At 29.8% G+C, this 18,899-nt stretch overlaps 1 protein-coding gene across 2 annotated transcripts; it reads right to left on the minus strand.

Moving 5' to 3' along the window:
* Window positions 1-488: 488 nt before the first annotated feature.
* LOC111305292 (structural maintenance of chromosomes protein 1-like) lies at window positions 489-13,267 on the minus strand. Of its 2 annotated transcripts, none has more exons than XM_089749735.1 (18): window positions 12,511-13,267; window positions 12,167-12,403; window positions 11,822-12,055; window positions 10,117-10,355; window positions 8,327-8,593; window positions 7,924-8,194; window positions 6,815-6,941; window positions 5,653-5,760; window positions 5,455-5,562; window positions 5,252-5,391; window positions 4,780-4,860; window positions 4,483-4,691; window positions 3,226-3,395; window positions 2,423-2,532; window positions 1,951-2,327; window positions 1,403-1,654; window positions 782-1,009; window positions 489-689 (listed from the first exon to the last, which is right to left on the minus strand). In XM_089749735.1, exons 1-18 carry the CDS (start codon window positions 12,946-12,948, stop codon window positions 641-643), a joined length of 3,645 nt encoding a protein of 1,214 aa, XP_089605861.1. In that variant the 5' UTR covers window positions 12,949-13,267; the 3' UTR covers window positions 489-640. The 2 variants fall into 2 exon arrangements, with proteins under 2 accessions (XP_089605861.1, XP_089605860.1); XM_089749734.1 differs by having other exon boundaries at window positions 4,771-4,860.
* Window positions 13,268-18,899: the final 5,632 nt, after the last annotated feature.

Here is an 18,899-nt window from a genome sequence, read left to right on the forward strand (position 1 = left end):
ATATAAAGAAATAGTCAAACAACAATGGAACAATAATAAGTAAATAATGATTTGACATTTAAAGATTAAAAAAAAAAGATAATAAAAATTGCATTTCCGGGGAAAATTGAAACATACCAAATATTTAGTTTAGAAATACACCTAATACCCAAATAACGATTGGCCAAAAAAAAAAAAAAAACCAATAATGATTGTTAAGGTCCTCGACCTGGATATAATAATAAAAGAGGAGCAAATATAAACCATTACAAAAAGGAAATGATTTCAGAACAGGCTGTTTTATGTATTCTTGCATTAGACTGAAACAAAAATGAGATGGAAAGAAACTGTTAAGAGGGGAGGTTCAGAGAGGTTAGTGTACGTTTTGACTTCATTCTATTTGCAAATTCAAGGACAAAAATATGCAACGTCTTGAGCACATGCAAGAGAGAGAGAGAGAATCCAACTCAGTAGTTAGGACACAGGACGGACCAAACATTTTGTTCAGATACAAAAACCTAGAGATTAATTAGCAATTGGCATTCATTTCCACATTCCTACATCCTACGAAAATCATAGTATATTCAAGTAATATCAAGATTGTGCTAAACTAGGTTACTTACAGAACAAATTATTTACAAGCTACAATCTGCAATTGCGTTCATAACTCCCGGTATTTGGTCAAGTCAAAAGTCAAAGTTCTCGAGCAGCTGTAAAATGAGAAAGTATATTTATGCTGGTGTACTAGACATGTTGCAAATTTCACTGGATTTATGGACAAGGTGTGGTGTCAAGAACTTACCTCCTCTCTGAATCCCGATAAACCCCAACCAAAGCCTCAGCCTTGTCATAAAAGCTATCTTTAAGTGATATCACAATACTTTGGAAACCACTGCCCCCTTCACTGTCCTGACTAGCCCTTGCTCCATCACATGATTTTGAACGGATGAATCCAGCTACCTTTGCAACGTTTAGATTATCCAATGCAGCATCCACTTCATCCAATATGAAAAAGGGTGAAGGCTTGTAGCTGAACCACACATGCATGTAAGAGAACAACATTAGACCATATAAAATGGAAGGGCAACCCTCTCTGATCTGGATAACTTACCCATTTTCCTGAGGAACTTAATCCATCAGATCATCTTATAAATTTTAAAAAGAATGTGCTCACACAACTAACTGGAAAGAATCAACTTGGAAAGGGAAGAACAGTAACAAAATCCAATTTAAATAAAAGAAAATGAAGGGGAAATTTTAGGACCCTGCTAATAGGAAAATAACAGGTCAAACTTAATGAAAGATACATCAAACTAAAATGAGAAGGTACAAAAGTAATAAATTGAACACACTGCATCTCCTGCAACAGATTCAACCTACAGCAATAGGGAAAGAATGAATAATCTAAATCTCAGAAGTGCACCTGTGGATGGAGAAGAGTAGTGCAAGTGCTGCAACTGTTTTTTCTCCACCAGATAGTTGTTCCATATCCCGGAAGCGCTTTGTTGGTGGCATAGCTGTGTACTTGATGCCATGTAGAAAAGGATCATCCTCATTTTCTAAGTTCAAATATGCTGTCCCACCCAATGGATGTGTACCACTCTTAGTTAACTGTTTGTAAATCCTATCGATATTACTAGAAATATGGTTGAAAGCTTCCATGAACAACTCGTATCTGCATAATCATTAAGAAACGAGTCAAGCAGCAAATTTTCAAAATGTTTGAGCAGATATTGCAGGCAGAACAGCTTTCCTTAACCATTACTAGATCCAACTGTCAGTGATAATCCATTGAACCAGTAGCTATCAAGAAATCAGCACAACTAAAGTGCCATCGCATACATTATTAGATTACCTAGACATTAAGTTTCACTAGGTTTCAATGATTTCAAAAACCATTTATCTTTATTTATTTTAATTTCTTTTTGTTACTAAGATCAGAGTTGTTGCAACATTATAATGGTTTAGTACCTCCTCTGCTTTACTGAATTGTAAGCGTCAGCTACTTGCTTCTCCTCTTTTCTTGCTCCTTCAAACTCTTCAATTACATCTCTTTCCTTCTCTTGAAGAGTCTTGTATTGATCAAGAGCCTTCAAATTGGGAGCAGTTCTTTCAATTTCTGACACCAGGGTATCAATTTTTTGTTTGAAATCTGCTTCAAGTTTCTCCCGATCAGAAGGTCTTCTATCCTGCAGAAGAGATCTATTTAACTGACTAAAATCAAACTCTTTCCCATTTGAAGATTCAGTTTCCATTGGATCTGCAATGAGAGGAAGCTCAATACACTCTAAGTCACACTTCTCAATAATTTCCCGCTTCCGTTCATCCAGTTGATTAATCTGAGTCTCCTGTAAATCAAGGAAAGAGATTTATAGGTCAATTTAATTCAACATTAGACATATTCAAGAATCTGACTGCAAGGGGAAAAAAAAGATCTTTGGACCTTAGAATTTATTTGGCGATTAAGTTTGGATATGCTTGTTGTAGCTGCAGAAGCCTGCTTCTTCCATTCCTGAATTTCCTTCTCACACTCTTCTGACTTGGATTTCCACTCTACCAAAAAGAAATAGAGATAAATAAAAGGACATCAAATTATATACATTGAACAGGAGCAGGGTTGTTTGCACATGTTAAGAGAGACAAGCAGCATAACTGAACCAAAAGAAAGTAGCAATGGAACCTCAAATATTTTCAGAACTTCAAGCGGACAAAAAACCATCATAAGAGTTATTTGCTATGAGTCAGCAACCATATACCATGTTGAATGTTACCAATTTCACTTTACAATTCTAATAAACTCTCAGAAATTATATTAGAAATTTGTGATAAGAAATACTGTTATAAAGAATCAAGTTAGGAAGTCTCAAGAAGTCATACACCACTCTCAATTATTTGTTATTTCGGCATTCACAAACTCAATTGCTGGGTAGAATAATCTATTCACGTGCATCATCCATGTCAGTCTACAGCCATTAAATTGCTGAAACTAAATTTTTCTGTATGTATTTACTGCAGTTGCAATTGCTACCATATAATATGCTAGAGAACTGAGTCACTTGAAAACATGGCACAGCATAATCTACATAAGTAAATTATTAGATCCAACTGTCAAGTTTCTAAAACATGTAAGGGTTAACTGTAAAAGTTTGCGACTATAAAAGTTTATTTCATTAGAAGAATAATTGAAAGGATTAATTTACTGGCAAAATATTGAACTTCACATAGAACGTATGGACAAAACCATACCCTTTACTTCTTCTTTCCACTGATTGATTTCTTCAGAAGCCTTTTCTGTTGTCAACTTGACTTCAGCCTCTTTTTTGTGAACCAGTTTTAAATCATTTTCTAAGGAACTGAGAGAAGATTCCAGCCTTTTAATTCTTGATTCTACATCTCGCTTATGCTCATACTCCAACCTAAAAGTCAGAAAGAAGAATAAGTGTCAATCAGCAGTTGCTACTTGCTATGCCATAGAGCAGCAATGCAGGATGATTTTGAAATAAAATTACTTGCTAGAATAAGGTCTAATGACAAGCTACATTTGGGAGATCTACATGTTTCCTGATGTAATCATGTTATACCATAAACAATAAAAGGTTGAGACCTTGTAAAGCAGGAAAAAAACAAAATCCCCACTCTTACTCTTCATCAGTTTCTCGTCAAAGTCTCAAAAACAAATCAAGATGCTATCATAATAATCACAGGCAAACCAGACATCTGCTTAATCCAGCAGTATGCCCACCAAAACCAGATGTCATAATCTGATCTAAAGAACTGCCTAGCAAAAATTCTATTAGTTAGTGAATGCTAACCTTGTAAATTTTTTACCCAAAAGGTTTTACCTTTCTTTAGGTTTTCACTTCTAGCTAATTCAGCATAAATGATATTAGAGTAAAAAATAGCTCATTTCCATCCAATTTTAGGGTCTCTTCACCCTATAAGGCATTACAGGGAGCAATTTTTAGGTGCTTATACATTCACAGTTCATACAAAGCTGGCATAACAAGGTGATTTCAAACATTTGACATAGGCAAAGGATTTGTATGGCAACAGTGTAATGCAACTACAACCTATTCTTCTGGCCGAAAATCTATCAAAGATGAGCATGTCTCTTCTTCTTAATTTCCTAACATTATTTTCAGTGTATAATTAGTTCTTGGAGGTATGCCGTATTACCACATTCTTGCACAGCATCATAGTAGACGATGACAGAAGCGACGTGCTAACTGAAACTAGAGTTATAAATTACTATGAAGTCTGGACTTCAGTATGCTATTTGACTGTTTACATCAAATAGATATGCTAACTCCTCCAGTAGCCGTTATGTAATGAAGAATGTAAGAAAACTTTTCAGAATTAGAATAGCCAACTGAGAAGGCATCAAAAATATTTTCCAGAATACACTAATGGGTCATCAGGGAGGTTTCAATCAGCAAATAAAGATTTATTACAGCAATGGAGACGCTTATAATAGAAAAATATAGATGGAGAGAGAAAACATACTGATACTTCAACTTAGCGAGTTGATTGCTCAAGCTAAGCCTCTCTTCTGCCATATTCTGGGCAGCCTTGAGCTGATTTTCTTCATACTCACGGATGTTTGCCACCCCTACAGACTGACTAAAATTTTTGAAGAGTCGGTCAATAATTTCATTAATCCTCTTCTCCAGCTTCATGATGTCTTTGCTCCTCTTATCAATCACATCCTTTAACTGCAAGCAATTAGACCACATAAGAGAAGCCACAAAATACCATAGATAGACTAAAAGCATAGTTACCATCATAAATCACCTTCCGAACCTCAGGAGTAATACATTCAATCCTATCCTTAATATTCTTCTTCTCCTGCTTCAAGTTTTTTAGCTTGTCTTCTATGCTTTTCTGCAACAAAAACATTTTATATTATGTATCTCATGAAGATCAATTGTAAATAAAAGCACTTACCTATCAACACAATGAAGAAAATCACTATAGTATCCATTATGAATAAGATTAAAATACTTTCAGCAGTTTACTTTAAACTGCACATATTACTTTCTCAAAACAGGAAATGAATACAGATTTACCTATGTGATCAACGGAATCAACAAACCATGATGGTATCCATTATGGATAAAAAAAATTTATCTCTGCTCTTAAACTATATACAGAGAAGAATGGCAAATATACAAATGTCAAATACCACCTTTACAGAAAGATGTTTTCCCTTAAAAAAAGCATTCTATTAAAAGGCAGATAGGGAGTCACTCTATATATTAGTTGGTCAAGCTACCTTCTCAATGTCAGCATACTGAATTTTCTTTTCAAGCCCACTGATTCTCCCAGATGTTTCTGACTCCTTTAGCTGCATCTCTCTAATCGATCCAAGCTCTTCCAACTCTGATTCAAATTGTTCCTTTTTTCTTTTCAGACCTGTAAAATAGTAACAGTTAATATTATAATAAAAGGCTTGGATAAATTAAGTATGAAACCAACCTTCAATTTTTTTATCATCCCACTTGTTTGATCTTGCTTCCATTCCGCCACTTGTACCACCAGTCATTGTGCCAGACTTTGTAAGTAGAATCCCATCAACAGTTACAACTAATGCATGAATACAAATTTATAGATTAATATTGAATTCTATACAAAGGTATCAAGAACTACAAAATGAAAAGGAAAATAAAAATTCACCTTTAAACCTCTCTCCAGTCCAGCTAAGAACCTTCGCTTCTTCAAGATCATCACAAACTAGAGTATTCCCAACAGCAAAAAGAACTGCCTTCTCCAAAACAGGATCAAATTTATGAATGTTAAGTATACAAGATGTAGAGGCATATGGATGCTTGTTTTCCTTTTCAGTTTTTCCTTTCAAATTCGTTAATGGAGATATAGTTTTTATTATATATGATAAAAAAGAACAGATTAAGGCAGCATCCAGTTGAGGAAGGAACAAATAAAGACCAAAAACCTCCCATTACATGTCTTCTAAACACAGGTATGCATGGAGATAACATCATACAGTTTCTCAGAATAAATGCTTACCACTATTATGCTCTTTCTTGAGCCAATGTTGGGATACATACACCTTTCCTCATATGTATTCAACTAAAAGAATATAGTAACTTATGAAAAATGCACTCAAATGAAAGCCACCATCATAATTCCAAGAAGCTGAGAGTTTCATCAGCCATACCATCCCTTAATGAGACACTTTCTTGCCATCATGTTCATAAACTAGATGATAAGCATTTCTTACTTTTCCAACCAACTTAAGATTCACAGGCGACCATAGTAGAAGCCCCAGATTCACATGCTCCAAGATTTTACCTAACACCTTCCACACAGTTCTACGGGACAGAAGATATCTTAATGGGGCGGTACATTGACACTAAAAACAAGAACATGCCTCTTTTACACACTAAAACAAAGCAAAAAATGCAAATGGACCGAAAAGACAGATAAGATCAAAATCAAATCAAATTCTAAGCTTATAAGAAGCACAACCTGGTATTCCAACAACATAACCAAATCCATTAGTGACGGAATTAAGTGATTAAGGTAAAGTGTGCCTCCATCAGTGGCTTGCCAGAAACAACCAAATGTATCATGACCAAACATCAAGTGCCCAGAGAATCAGTGTGTAACAGAAAATAATTGTTGTTTTAATGAAAGCTACAAAAGTTAAAGCTAGCTATCCAAGGGGAATAAAGCCCCAGTTGTATGGAGTTTTCAGCAACTCTATAAAAGATAAATCCATATGAAGTTCTTCTGTAAATTGTGAAGCAGGATGGCATGTACAAATGTTTCTCCTACAATTATAGAAACAAGTATAACATGAGCTTTGGCAAAGGATATTGGATCACATCAAAGATGAGCTTTGCTGTGCCGCCTAAGGTGCGCAACCTTTCAACGATTGGCTTAACACGCACTGACTGAAGAGGGATGAAAGTCTGAGGAGGAAGCCTTTGCTCTTTCAAATACTGTAAAGAACAATCATGATTAATAATCAAACCACCACTTTGCTTAAACATAAGTGTTAACCAACTCCAATCAAATTAATTAGACACTGAAGGAAAAAAAAACAAGAACAGACTCACATAAGAACAACATTAAATAATGAAAAAAGATCAAAAAAAACTTGCAATTACAAACATACTGTTATATGTTAACCAACTCCAATCAAATTAATTAGACACTGAAGGAAAAAAAACAAGAACAGACTTATATAAGAACAACATTAAATATTGAAAGAAAAAAAAAACCTTGCAATTGCAAACATACTGTTATATGACTATATCACAAACCCAACAATTCTATCGGTTCCATTTTCTCTTCTTTCTTATAATCACACAAAAGGATGACAGTAAAGGAACCAATTTTATACATGCATGAATCGTCAATGTGCAATAGCAATTTTAAATTTCAATTATCCCATTTATTTCTTCCTCTTATTTTCTACTCTTTAAAAATGGGGTTCAGGGAGGAAGTGACAGTATAAATCAGAAGTCAAGATCATGCTCAGACACACAAACTACTAATTACATGCATATTGCATTACAACCATAATATCTGACCAGTATACAAGGACTCAAGATGATGAACAATAACAGTAATGATGAAATATACATTCTTGTTATGTGGGATTCATTCCTCTGCAATGATGGTGCTCCTGTCAATTTTTTACAGATGCCTCAAGGGAGCTTTTCCCATTTCCTACTATGTAATATATTTCTTTCATTTTTAAAAGATTGTTGGAAAAAAGAAGTTTTAACAACACAAAGAAAGAAAAGTCAGTCAGTTGAGTGATTTTCACCACATATAAGCACTCACGTATATTATTGCTCAGACATCTTCACACAGTTCAAGAAGGGTCTAAATACTTAGATGCAAGTATTAAATGTTGTTAACAGCAAAATCTAACAAATGAAAAGATTACTTAGAGAACGCAACAAATTAGCAGACCTTAATACATTCCTTTCCGGTATTTTCATCCTCTACCACAACTGCATCCATAAATCTGCCCATAGCAACAGTTACAGCAAGGTTGTATTTCTTCTGAGTTGGCCTACAAAGATCAGTCATTCGACCATGAACTCCTTGAAACAGGCGTTTCAGACTCTCGACAGCTTGAGACAACCTAGCATCCCTCTCATTTTCATATCGATCAGCCTTCAGTTCACGTAACTGATTTTCTATTTCACCAATTTTGGACTTGAGATTCTCATGCTTGGACCTGCATGTCAAAATTCAAAGACGGAGGAAAAGCATCTTAAATAAGCACAAGGCATTTCAAGATTGTAACTACAGAAAATAAACAGGAGGAATGAGACTAATGCAGCCAAATATTATCATCAACTTGAATAACCTGGACTTTTGGTGCCTATCTTGCATTTCTCGTAGTTCCTTTTTCAGATCTGCAAGCTCATCCTTCTGTTTAGCAGAGGTATCAAGAATCTTCTTCAGTCTAGCTCGCATTTGGTCCTCCTGTTCTTCCAGCTCATGCTCTCTATTACTCAGTTGTTGAAGATTTTCATCCAAATTTTTTTGAGCTTCAATATCAATATGTTGTTGCCTATCCAGAACCTCCTTCTCATCTCTTAACTTTGCAGTTTTCATCCCAGCATCCTCCTTACTGAAACGTCAAGATCCACAATATTGCGTCCGTAAATAGAAAGTTTTCAGGATTTGAACTGATTCACTTCTAACTTATGAAGTTTAGTTTACATGCACAAATGAATACTAGACACATGCCCAGATAGATATATCTATATCTATTTCTATATATATATATAGATATATATATGTATATGTATATAATTACACATCACCAACCATTTAATTAGGTCAAATGAAAACAAATTGCAAGGTATGACTACAATGGCACCTTGTACAAAAAAAGTTCAATAATTCAAACAAGGTTAACCAATGAATGATGAATCCTACTTATAAGAGTTTATGGGAAATTTTAAATCATGGAAGAAACAAAAAGATCCTACTACAACCTGCAGAAAACCAGATAAATCATTACCATGACTAACAACAGCAACTTCAAGCAACACTTTGGAAATAAAGAAGAAATTGCGCTTTGATTAGCTACACAAATGTAATATGCACTCCATCCTCACTGATTGCATCTATCAAACAGAAAAGAATAATGCACAACACAATCAACAACAAGCAAACCAAATTTCTGCGAATATCATTGATCCAGTTTCAACTCTAAAATTCACTTGAGGCAATCCAAGAGACAATGTATCTATGAGAACTGCCTGAACTTACTTTTTCAAGACAATACTATATAAAGAACAAAATGCCTCTCCCAAAAATGTGTCACAAACAACCGCCACCAATAAGGAATTGTCATAAAATTGATATCAAAACCAAGTTAACAACCATAAAGCCAATTCTTGATCAACCATAATCAGACAAATAATATGTCATTATAACGAACATAGTAGCTACCAGAAGAATAATCTATAGGAATAAGCAAAACAAGGTCGACTTGGTATTGACACTTGGAATTGATGACATAAAAAGGTAGACAGACTGCTTTCTCTGCACTAAATCAAGATGACTTGTGTGATATCTAAAGCCAAAACGCAATGGCTTTTCTTAAATATTCAAAGAGCCGGTCTTCTCTCCCTTTTTTGTAATATTTGTGAAGAGGAAAGGGGTAATTATCATAAAAATCACCATTCCAAACACACACACACACACACACACACACACACAAAAAGAAAGAAAGAAAGAAAGAAAAAGAACAAAGACTCAACACAATGTTTCTTCTACAAAATTGTTTCAGAAACTGTTCTATTTCACTTAACTAAGGCTCAGATACCGGTTCTAGTCACCCAAAATATATATATATATATATATATATATCTTGAAAGAAAATATTACGCTAACAAATTTTCTTTAATGAAATGTGCTAAAAGAAGGAAGAAAGAAAAACATTAACAATTATCCAGCAAAGTAGATGGCAAATAAAACTGGAAAATTCTATCATAAAAAAGACCCAGGAGTCAAGGACAATAACCACAAATCCTTGGGTTGAATTTGAGAGAAAAATAGGTATTTGATATTTCAGCCACGATAAAATCTATGCAAGCAAAGAAACTGAAGAATTTTGTCTCATAAGGAACCAAAAGAACTTACATTTGGAAATACTCAGTAAGTTGACTGTCAAGCAAAGGGAGTTTTCCAGTACCATCACGACTTTTTTCATTTAAGGCTTCCAGCTTTCCAGTCAGATCTTGTATACCTTTCTGTAGTTCTTTTATATCATTACCATGTTTCCTCCTTTCTTCTTTTTTTCTTTCAAGCTCCTTTCTGCTACTCTTGATTTTTGAATTGATGCGAGACATTTCTTCATTTAATTTCAGAAGCTCGGGTTGCTGCACTCAGGGAAAATTAAAAAAGAAAACAAAAACAAAACTAAGTTACAAGCCTCTATTCAATGCATTAATATTACTGATATATAGACAGATAATTAATGTTTGGAAACTAGCAACACAATAAGTAATGATTAGAAATGTACAAGCAAAAAAATTTATACACAATTAAAAAAACATTTTCAACAAAGATCATGCCATTCAAGCCATTTGTGGCACATGTCTATGTCACATCCATCAGATATTTCCATCCTAATCCATAAAATATCTATTCTTATATGTGAATAACCATGCTAAGCACAGTCACTAATACGATACACATTTCAAATGAGGGACTACGCATAAAAGGCAAGCAAGGAAAGGTCATTTGAGAAGTCAAAACCCATTACGTAATTAGAATACTAAGAATCTGGAAGACATAACACACAATTTCTAGTATCCATAAACACATAAGATACAAAACATTTACCAAAAATTAAATATACAATAGATAAAAATGACAAGATAATTTCCAACATGTGAGGTCCCATTGAAACTGAAATTTGAAGCCAACATCAGGTGATTGACACAGCCAATAACAAATTTCCCATCATCTTTTGGTATGTGAAAGTGCAACAGGCCTTGCGCAATTTGCGCCAAAGTTAAGTCACCTTATCTGAAGAGATAATCATCAGGGAATCGCTTCCAAAGTTAGGTCACAAAATATTTTTTTTCCCTAGCTTAATTGGCCAAATCAATCTAAATTATGTTTACCACAGAGACAAAAAAGAGAAGCTTAATCCTTCTTTGAACACCCTAATCAACCCAGATTCTCAAATTCTCAATGGAAGCTTACACCATAAATGCCAATAGTTCCAACACCATGTCATTGTCATAAGATTACCAAATACCAACCGTTGATCCATCATCTTCCAACTTGAGACATCTTGCCTTGCAAGAGGATGGTGGCAGGTGGTGCCCTTTAAGTGTTACAATAACAGCTGAGTTGTTTAGCAAATCCTACATTAACTGTCCATGCAAGCACTTAGGCAAATAAATATGTGAGAGATGGCCAAGGAACAGGACTACATTTCGCCTCATGAACGGCACATGCCAAAATAACTTTCAAAGTGCTCAAGTATCTGGACCATAATAACTTGTTAAGCTTAGTCTAGAAATGATCTACTAAAAACTGAGATCAACACATCATTAATTGGAATAGGAGTCCCAACTATATTTGAAAAGAAGCAACATTAGTTACCATAAAATTCAAGGACTAGGCAATAGCCTTGTAGTAGCCATGATCTTATCCCCAAAAAGGTCGCTAGTTTAAAACCCTCTTCCCCAACTTAACACTCTAAAGAAATAGTCCCCAAGGAGCTTAATCAAAACTAATTGACAAACAGGCATTCCAACATAGACCAATAATTCAACTCCAACAGTACAAGTTTGCACTGACTCGCAAGAAAAAAGACTTTCATAGAACTCACACTTTTATCCAGTCTAATGCTTCTCTCAGAGATCTTCTTTTCACAGTGAGCAATCTCTTTTAGGTACTTGGCTTGTTCCTTCTTCTTTTTCGCTGCTTCAGTTTCAAAATGTTCTAGCTCATGCATCACATCTTCACGGTTCCTCTTTTCAGAGTTGAGGTCATCTGTAATCTTGTCAATATCCTTCTCAATGTTAAGCAATTGCCACAAGTAGTGCTCCTTTTTCAAAGATTTCTGCACAATTTTTTAGACCATCAAAAGGACAAATTAACAACCCAGCTTAGTGTCTAAAAAAGTAAAAAGTAAACACAAGCAAATTATACAAATCAAAGATTTTAATTATACCAGCTCATCTTGCAAGCGAAAGTGTTTCTCGGCTTCCTCCTTCTGTTCTTTCTTTTGCTTTCTCTCCATCACTATTGTCCTTTTTCTCTGATAAATAAGAGCTGATTTTTCTTCAGCCCTAGCTTTTTGCTCTTCCAAGTTCTCATAATCTCTCTTGAGTTCTTCAGAACCGGAAATTTGCTCCAGCAGGCCCGTAAGTTCTTTCGGATTTTTTGAAGCAATGGACTCCACATCACCCTAAACCACGAAAATTTTTCTCAAAATTATATCATTATATCTTATAAATTAGCGTTAACTTCCACACCAAAAAAAAATCCTATTCCAAGAAAAACAAACAAAATTACCTGAAAAACAAGAAAATTCCGCGCCTTAACGAGAATACCAAGGGATCTTAACTTCCCATTGTACTCATCCCAGTTGACAACGCTGCTGTCGATACGGTACTCGCTACCGCCGGAACTGGTGATGGAACGGGTGAAACAGAGCTCGAAGCCACCTGCAAGTTGGTAAACTAATCGCACAAATGCGCGTCGGCCACGTTGTTCTTTTTCGCGGTCGTCGTAAGCGTAGATTAGGTCTTTAAGTTGGGCCCCACGTAGCTGACCAGTTCGGACTCCAAGAACGAAGCTGATTGCGTCCATGAGATTGGACTTGCCCGCGCCATTCGGACCAATAATGGCGGTGAAGTCAGAGAAAGGACCAATAGTTTGGAGGCCTTTGTAGGACTTGAAGTTCTCGAGCTCTAAGCGGAGTATTTTTCCTGGAGAAGTCAGCGACGGCATGGTTTTTGACTTTTCGGTTTGGGGTTTTCACTCTTTTGGATTTGAAGTGTTAGGGTATTGGGAATCTGGATGGAATGATAATTAGGGTTACGGTTTTATTTGAGAGGGTGGAAACGAGGGGGATTTTCCTGGAAAGTTGGTGAAAATGGAAGAATTAGGGATTCGGTGGGAGAGAATAGGCGGGAGGAGAGAATTTGGAAGATTTAGGAAGGTTGGATTTTCGAAAATAGAGTGATTAGAGTTGGGAGAGTGGAAAACTTAGAGGAGACGTTAGTTTTTGGTGGGCGTCGGGGAATCATTTGCGAACGGAGGTTTCCACGTATCTTTCATGAACGTATTCGTTTTTTTGTTTTTATCTTTCGTGAAGATATTTGATTTTTATTTATTTATGTTTGTTTATTAAATTTAATAAATAATTTTAAATATCATTTATATATTTATTTATTAAATAAATTAAATATAAATAATTATTTATTTATTTATATTTATAAATAAATTTATTTATGATTCGTTTAAAATTTATTTATTTATTATTTATTTATTGTTCTTTTATAATAATATTAATAAAATTATATTTTTATCTTTTATTTTAAAATTTATTTATATTTATTTATATTTGTTCATGTTCTTTTAAGATTTATTTATTTAAATTTGTTTTATTATGATTTATTTGTTGTTCATAAATGTGTTCATTTATATATATATATATATATATTTGTGAATATATTCGTTTAATATTCATAAACAAACTCGTTTAATTTAATTTAAACGAACGTGAATTGAATATGAATAACATATTATTTAAACAAATAAACATAGTCATTTTCTTAATAAACTCGAATCAAATACAAACACATTTAAAAATAAATGAATAAACATGAACATACACTTATTCATTTATATTTGATTCATTTATAATCATGCATCTTTCATCAAAATTTAAATATTTAACGTTAACCTTGCTGGTTAAGGGCTTCAAGGCCCATTTTAATTTTACAAAAAAATTGTTTAATGTTATCCTTAATTTAGGATTTTCATTTTAATCAACCCTAGATAGATATAATAATCAAGTTAAAATTTCAAACGATCTTAGTTTATAATTATAAAGTTGTTATTTATAGTAATAATATGTTTTTCTCTTTTAACACTTAGGTATATATCTCATTGTAAAAAATTATTAGTATATCTTTAAGAAATAATAATAATAATAATTTTGTTATGATTTTTAAAAATTATATCATTAAATTTTAATTTTAATTCAATTAATTTATATAATTAATAGCTTGTTACTCATGCAATGTATGAATTATTTTTATTTTATTTAAATTTAAATAAAAATATAAATTGATATTATTAAATTATTAACATGTTCAAAATATATTTAAAATATAAATGGAAAAGAAAAAAAAAATCCACCTTAAATGGAAGAGCAGTAAAAAAATAATGTTAAAGTGAATATGGAATATTGTTTGGAAAATAAGTTAAATGGAAAAACAGTAAAAAATCAAGCTATATAATTTTATTTAATCTATAAATACATTTAAATAATAATTTTATCTATTTAATTATCTTATATTTAAATTGGTTTTTTATTTAAATTTTGATAAACTTCAATCCATAAATATATTTAAACAATAAATTTATTTATTATATAAATCTATTCAGATAATAATACTTAAATTTTAGTATTTTATACTTTTATCTGTTAAATTTTTTTATGTTTTATATATTGACTCTATTCACAATAGATATTTTGAAAATTTTTTATTGCTAACATTTTTATTGTAAAAGTATGACAAAGTTTAGAATCTAAATAGATTCCTAATAACTAATTTTTCAAATATATCATAGATTTATATCATAAAATATTATTGCAATCGTATGATTAAAAAATGTAAAAATTATATATCAATTTTATTTAGCTGCACATGAAAAACTTAAGAGACGTTGTAAGTATGGAGGTGTTATTGATACATTTAGTTTTATTTTATTTTTTTTAATTTTAAAAATTATGCATTTACCTTTTCACTAAGTTGAATTGGTACACTAATTATTAAACAAATGGTTCCCATTTTGTAACATAAAAAGTAATCTCTAGTTTTCATTTATATTAAGGTTTTATATGACCATGTTAAGGCATATATTTGTTTATTTATATATTTATTTATGAAATATATTTAAAAGTTAAAGATAATATAATAAGTATTTATAAAAAAAATTAAAGATATTAAATAATATTTTTAAAAGTTATGATAAATTTAAATATTAATATTAACTGTAAATAAATTATAAAAGATAAATTATTTTAAAATTGATTTAAAATTAAGATAAAGTAATGCACAGGATAAAAGAAATTTATTATAATTTAAATTAAATTTTTATTAAATTTAAAAATTTTAGATAATTTACTAAATTTTAAAATATATTTTTTATAAATAAATTAAAATTAATAAATATCTTATGAGTCATCATAATGAAAAATTTAAAAATTATCTTACTTGTCGAAAAAATATATTGTCCACATAAACATCAACGTCAGTAATTATTATCTGATAATTATATATGCTGTAATAATATATATATAATATATAAAATATTCATTTAAACACCCTTAAAAAATTATATCCAACAAACTTAATATTCCAGTTCCAATACCTATAATTTATTTTTTATCTCTAAATTAAAACCTAATTTACAAATATAAATAAACTATATATTTGTCACGATTTCATTTAATATTTATATGTCAATTTATTAATTATTTTAATTATAATCTAATATATATATATATATGCATGATGCTTTAGCTATACGTGAGGTTTTTAAAAAAAATATTTATTAAAAATATTATTAAATTAAAAAAATTATAAATAAAATAATAATAATAATAAAATAAATCATGATAATTGTTTTAAAACATTGACTTTTAAATTATAAAATAATAATATTTAATTTATTCAATTATTAATTTTATTTATTTTGTATTCTTATCCGATTTGAAATTTTTAATTCATGCATAAAATTCAAAATTAAATAAACAAAAAGTAAAAAATATTCTCATAATTTAGTATATATTCTTTTATTCTTGGCTGCTAATCAGACACGTCAAGTATGGAGTCTAAGTTTATTTTATTTTAGTGTAATATATAATATTATTTTTTGAAGTTAGCCTACTATATTATTCTTATTTTAAACATTTTGTTTAGAAACAATTCATATAAATTGCCTAAAATTTTATATAGTTGAAAAACTTTTAAAATTTGTTTTTTCTAAGATTATTATTTAAAAATACAAAATTATTTTAACTTGCAAGAAACAATAAAACACAATAAATGATAATCAAAATATCGGTGGTGTAGCTTTTTATATATATATATATAAAATAAGTTTATTATGTAGCATATATGTCCATTAATTTATAGATAGCATTTGTTAATTTTTGCAAGATTATCATGAATCGAAGTGATTTTATTATCAAAATAATATTAATTGTTGTGATTTAAAAATCATTTTATTTGATTGACAATAATTAAGCTTTATGAATTAAAAATTATTATGTTTGGTATTACTAAAAATTAGTTATTTTGGTGTTTAAAATTATTAAAATAACAATGCATATTATAATAGTTATACAAATTAATAATTTTAAGATTATTTAAAGATAATAATTTATAAAATATTAGTAATTTTATTTATTTTATAATAAAATATAATTAAATAATTAAATTAATAAATATATTTATTGATAGGTAAATTTATTTTTATAATATAAATGATGTAAAAAATATTTGAATTAAAAAATAAAACCAATCTATTCAATGATAATAAAAAGAAAACCAAAAAATTTATATTATATATAAAATATTAAAAAAATATAAAATACACAAACCATTTTTGAGTTTGTTTTAATGAATATTAGTTTGAAAATATAAAATTTTATAATATAAAATAATTATAACTTTAAGAAGAAGCAAGTTTTTACTTTACATATTAAATGAGTAAATTTTACTATTATTAATTTTATATATCAATTTTTTTTGTGATAAAATTTTTTAATCTTTTTTATATAAAAATTACATTACTTTTCAAGATAATTATCTGATCACTCTCAATTATTCAAAATTACCATTACATAATATTATTGAATACTTATCAAATGTAATAATCTAATATTTACATGTAAATCACTATAATTTTTTAAGTGATCGTCACATGCCAAACACTATCATATTATTTTTATCGAGTCAAAACAACAAATATTGATTAGATACATCAAATGAGCCTATTTATTCTTTTTTATTTATTTTCCTTTTTTCCAAAAAAAAATTTTAAAAACAAAACCTTACTAATTTTTTCATATTTTTCTCTCACTAATTGTCTCCACTACCCCATTCTCAAAGCTAATCCCCTCATACTTTCTTGCATACTCCCATTTCTTTTATCCTTATTCTTTTTTTTTTTTAGTGGGTTTTTAAAAAATTCCTAGTTTTCATTTTCTTTTCTTTTTTTTTTTGTCTCTTCCTATTTATTTTCACTTTCATTATTGCCACTTTTGTCGGTCACCATTGGTGGTGTTCTCTTCATTATGTTCATTTAAGAGTTATATTTTTTTTCTCCCATAGTATTTGCTTTAAATAAAAAATAAAGAATTTAAAAAACCTTTTACATCTAAAGGTTTTTTTTTTTTGGGTTTTTAGTTGTATATTTTTTATTGTATTATTGGTGGCTTATTTCTTTTTTTTGAAAATTTTGAAATATAGCAAAATTTGAAAATTTTTCAAATGATGATGGTGGTTAACCATTTTATTTTTAAGTATAAAAAATATGAAAATTTTTCATATTTAAGGTGGATTTTGTCAATTTATTGTATGATTGTTATTTGTGTGTTTGGTTAAAGTGGAGTTTTATATTTTTTATTAAATTTTTGTGTTTTGATTGATTTTTTTAATATTATCATGTAATATAAAATCAATTAAAATAAAATATGAAAAAAAATTTCTGATTATTCTCTGTTTGAAGTAAGTGATTTTTATTTTTATTTGTTAGTTTTCGACATCAAAGCACTTTGACCGCCACCTCCATTGCCGATTGTGAAGCATCCGCACCGATTCCACATAAAGCTTCTAGACTGTAAAAAAATTGTTTCTTTTTTTTTTTAAGAAATAATTGGTTGTTATTAATTTAATTGATTTTAATTATGGTTTTTTTTTTTTTTCATTTAAAGGGGGCAGAAGCTCAATTATAAGAGAATTTGATTCAAAATCAAAATTTTATGTCTTTTTAATAGTTTTTATAACCACTAAATTAAAAAACTAAAGACAATTTTAATTATGTTGATCAGTCGATGAGGTGGATAATGAAGTAGCTAATTAGCTAACATGATGCGGCAATTATTTGATGACTTTTAAATGAACAGAGAAATTGCTGATTTGGCAAAAATTAAAGTTTAGGGATAAAATTCTTAAATTACCCCTGAAGCTATTTTTATGACGTATCTGATCTGTCTAATGATTCAAAGTTTAGGACAACTTTAATAGATACTAGAAAATTCTCTGGCTTTTTCTATCAAAATTTTTATTTTTTATTTTTTATAAAATATACATTTTTAGAAATTTTAACTTAATATTTATATAAAATTTTAAATTTGAACATTCTAATAAAATAATAATTGATTAGTAAAATATTTAAATTTTCTTAAAATTTTTTAATTATTTGAAATCATAATAATTTTATATAAAATAAAGTATGGTCTAAATATATTTAATAATATGTATATATGATTTTTGTTTATTCTAATTTTTTTTATAATTACTTGAATTTAATTCTCAAATTAAACAAATATATATATTTGCATATATTATTTTCAAAAATTAATCAATTATTATTACATTTAAATTTATTAGTTTATTATAATCTATAATATTTTTATTTATTTATTTATTTATTTTTAG

Source organism: Durio zibethinus, chromosome 21, assembly GCF_047325235.1.
Source record: "Durio zibethinus cultivar Kanyao isolate XHJ-2024 chromosome 21, ASM4732523v1, whole genome shotgun sequence".
Taxonomy (NCBI): Eukaryota; Viridiplantae; Streptophyta; class Magnoliopsida; order Malvales; family Malvaceae; genus Durio; species Durio zibethinus.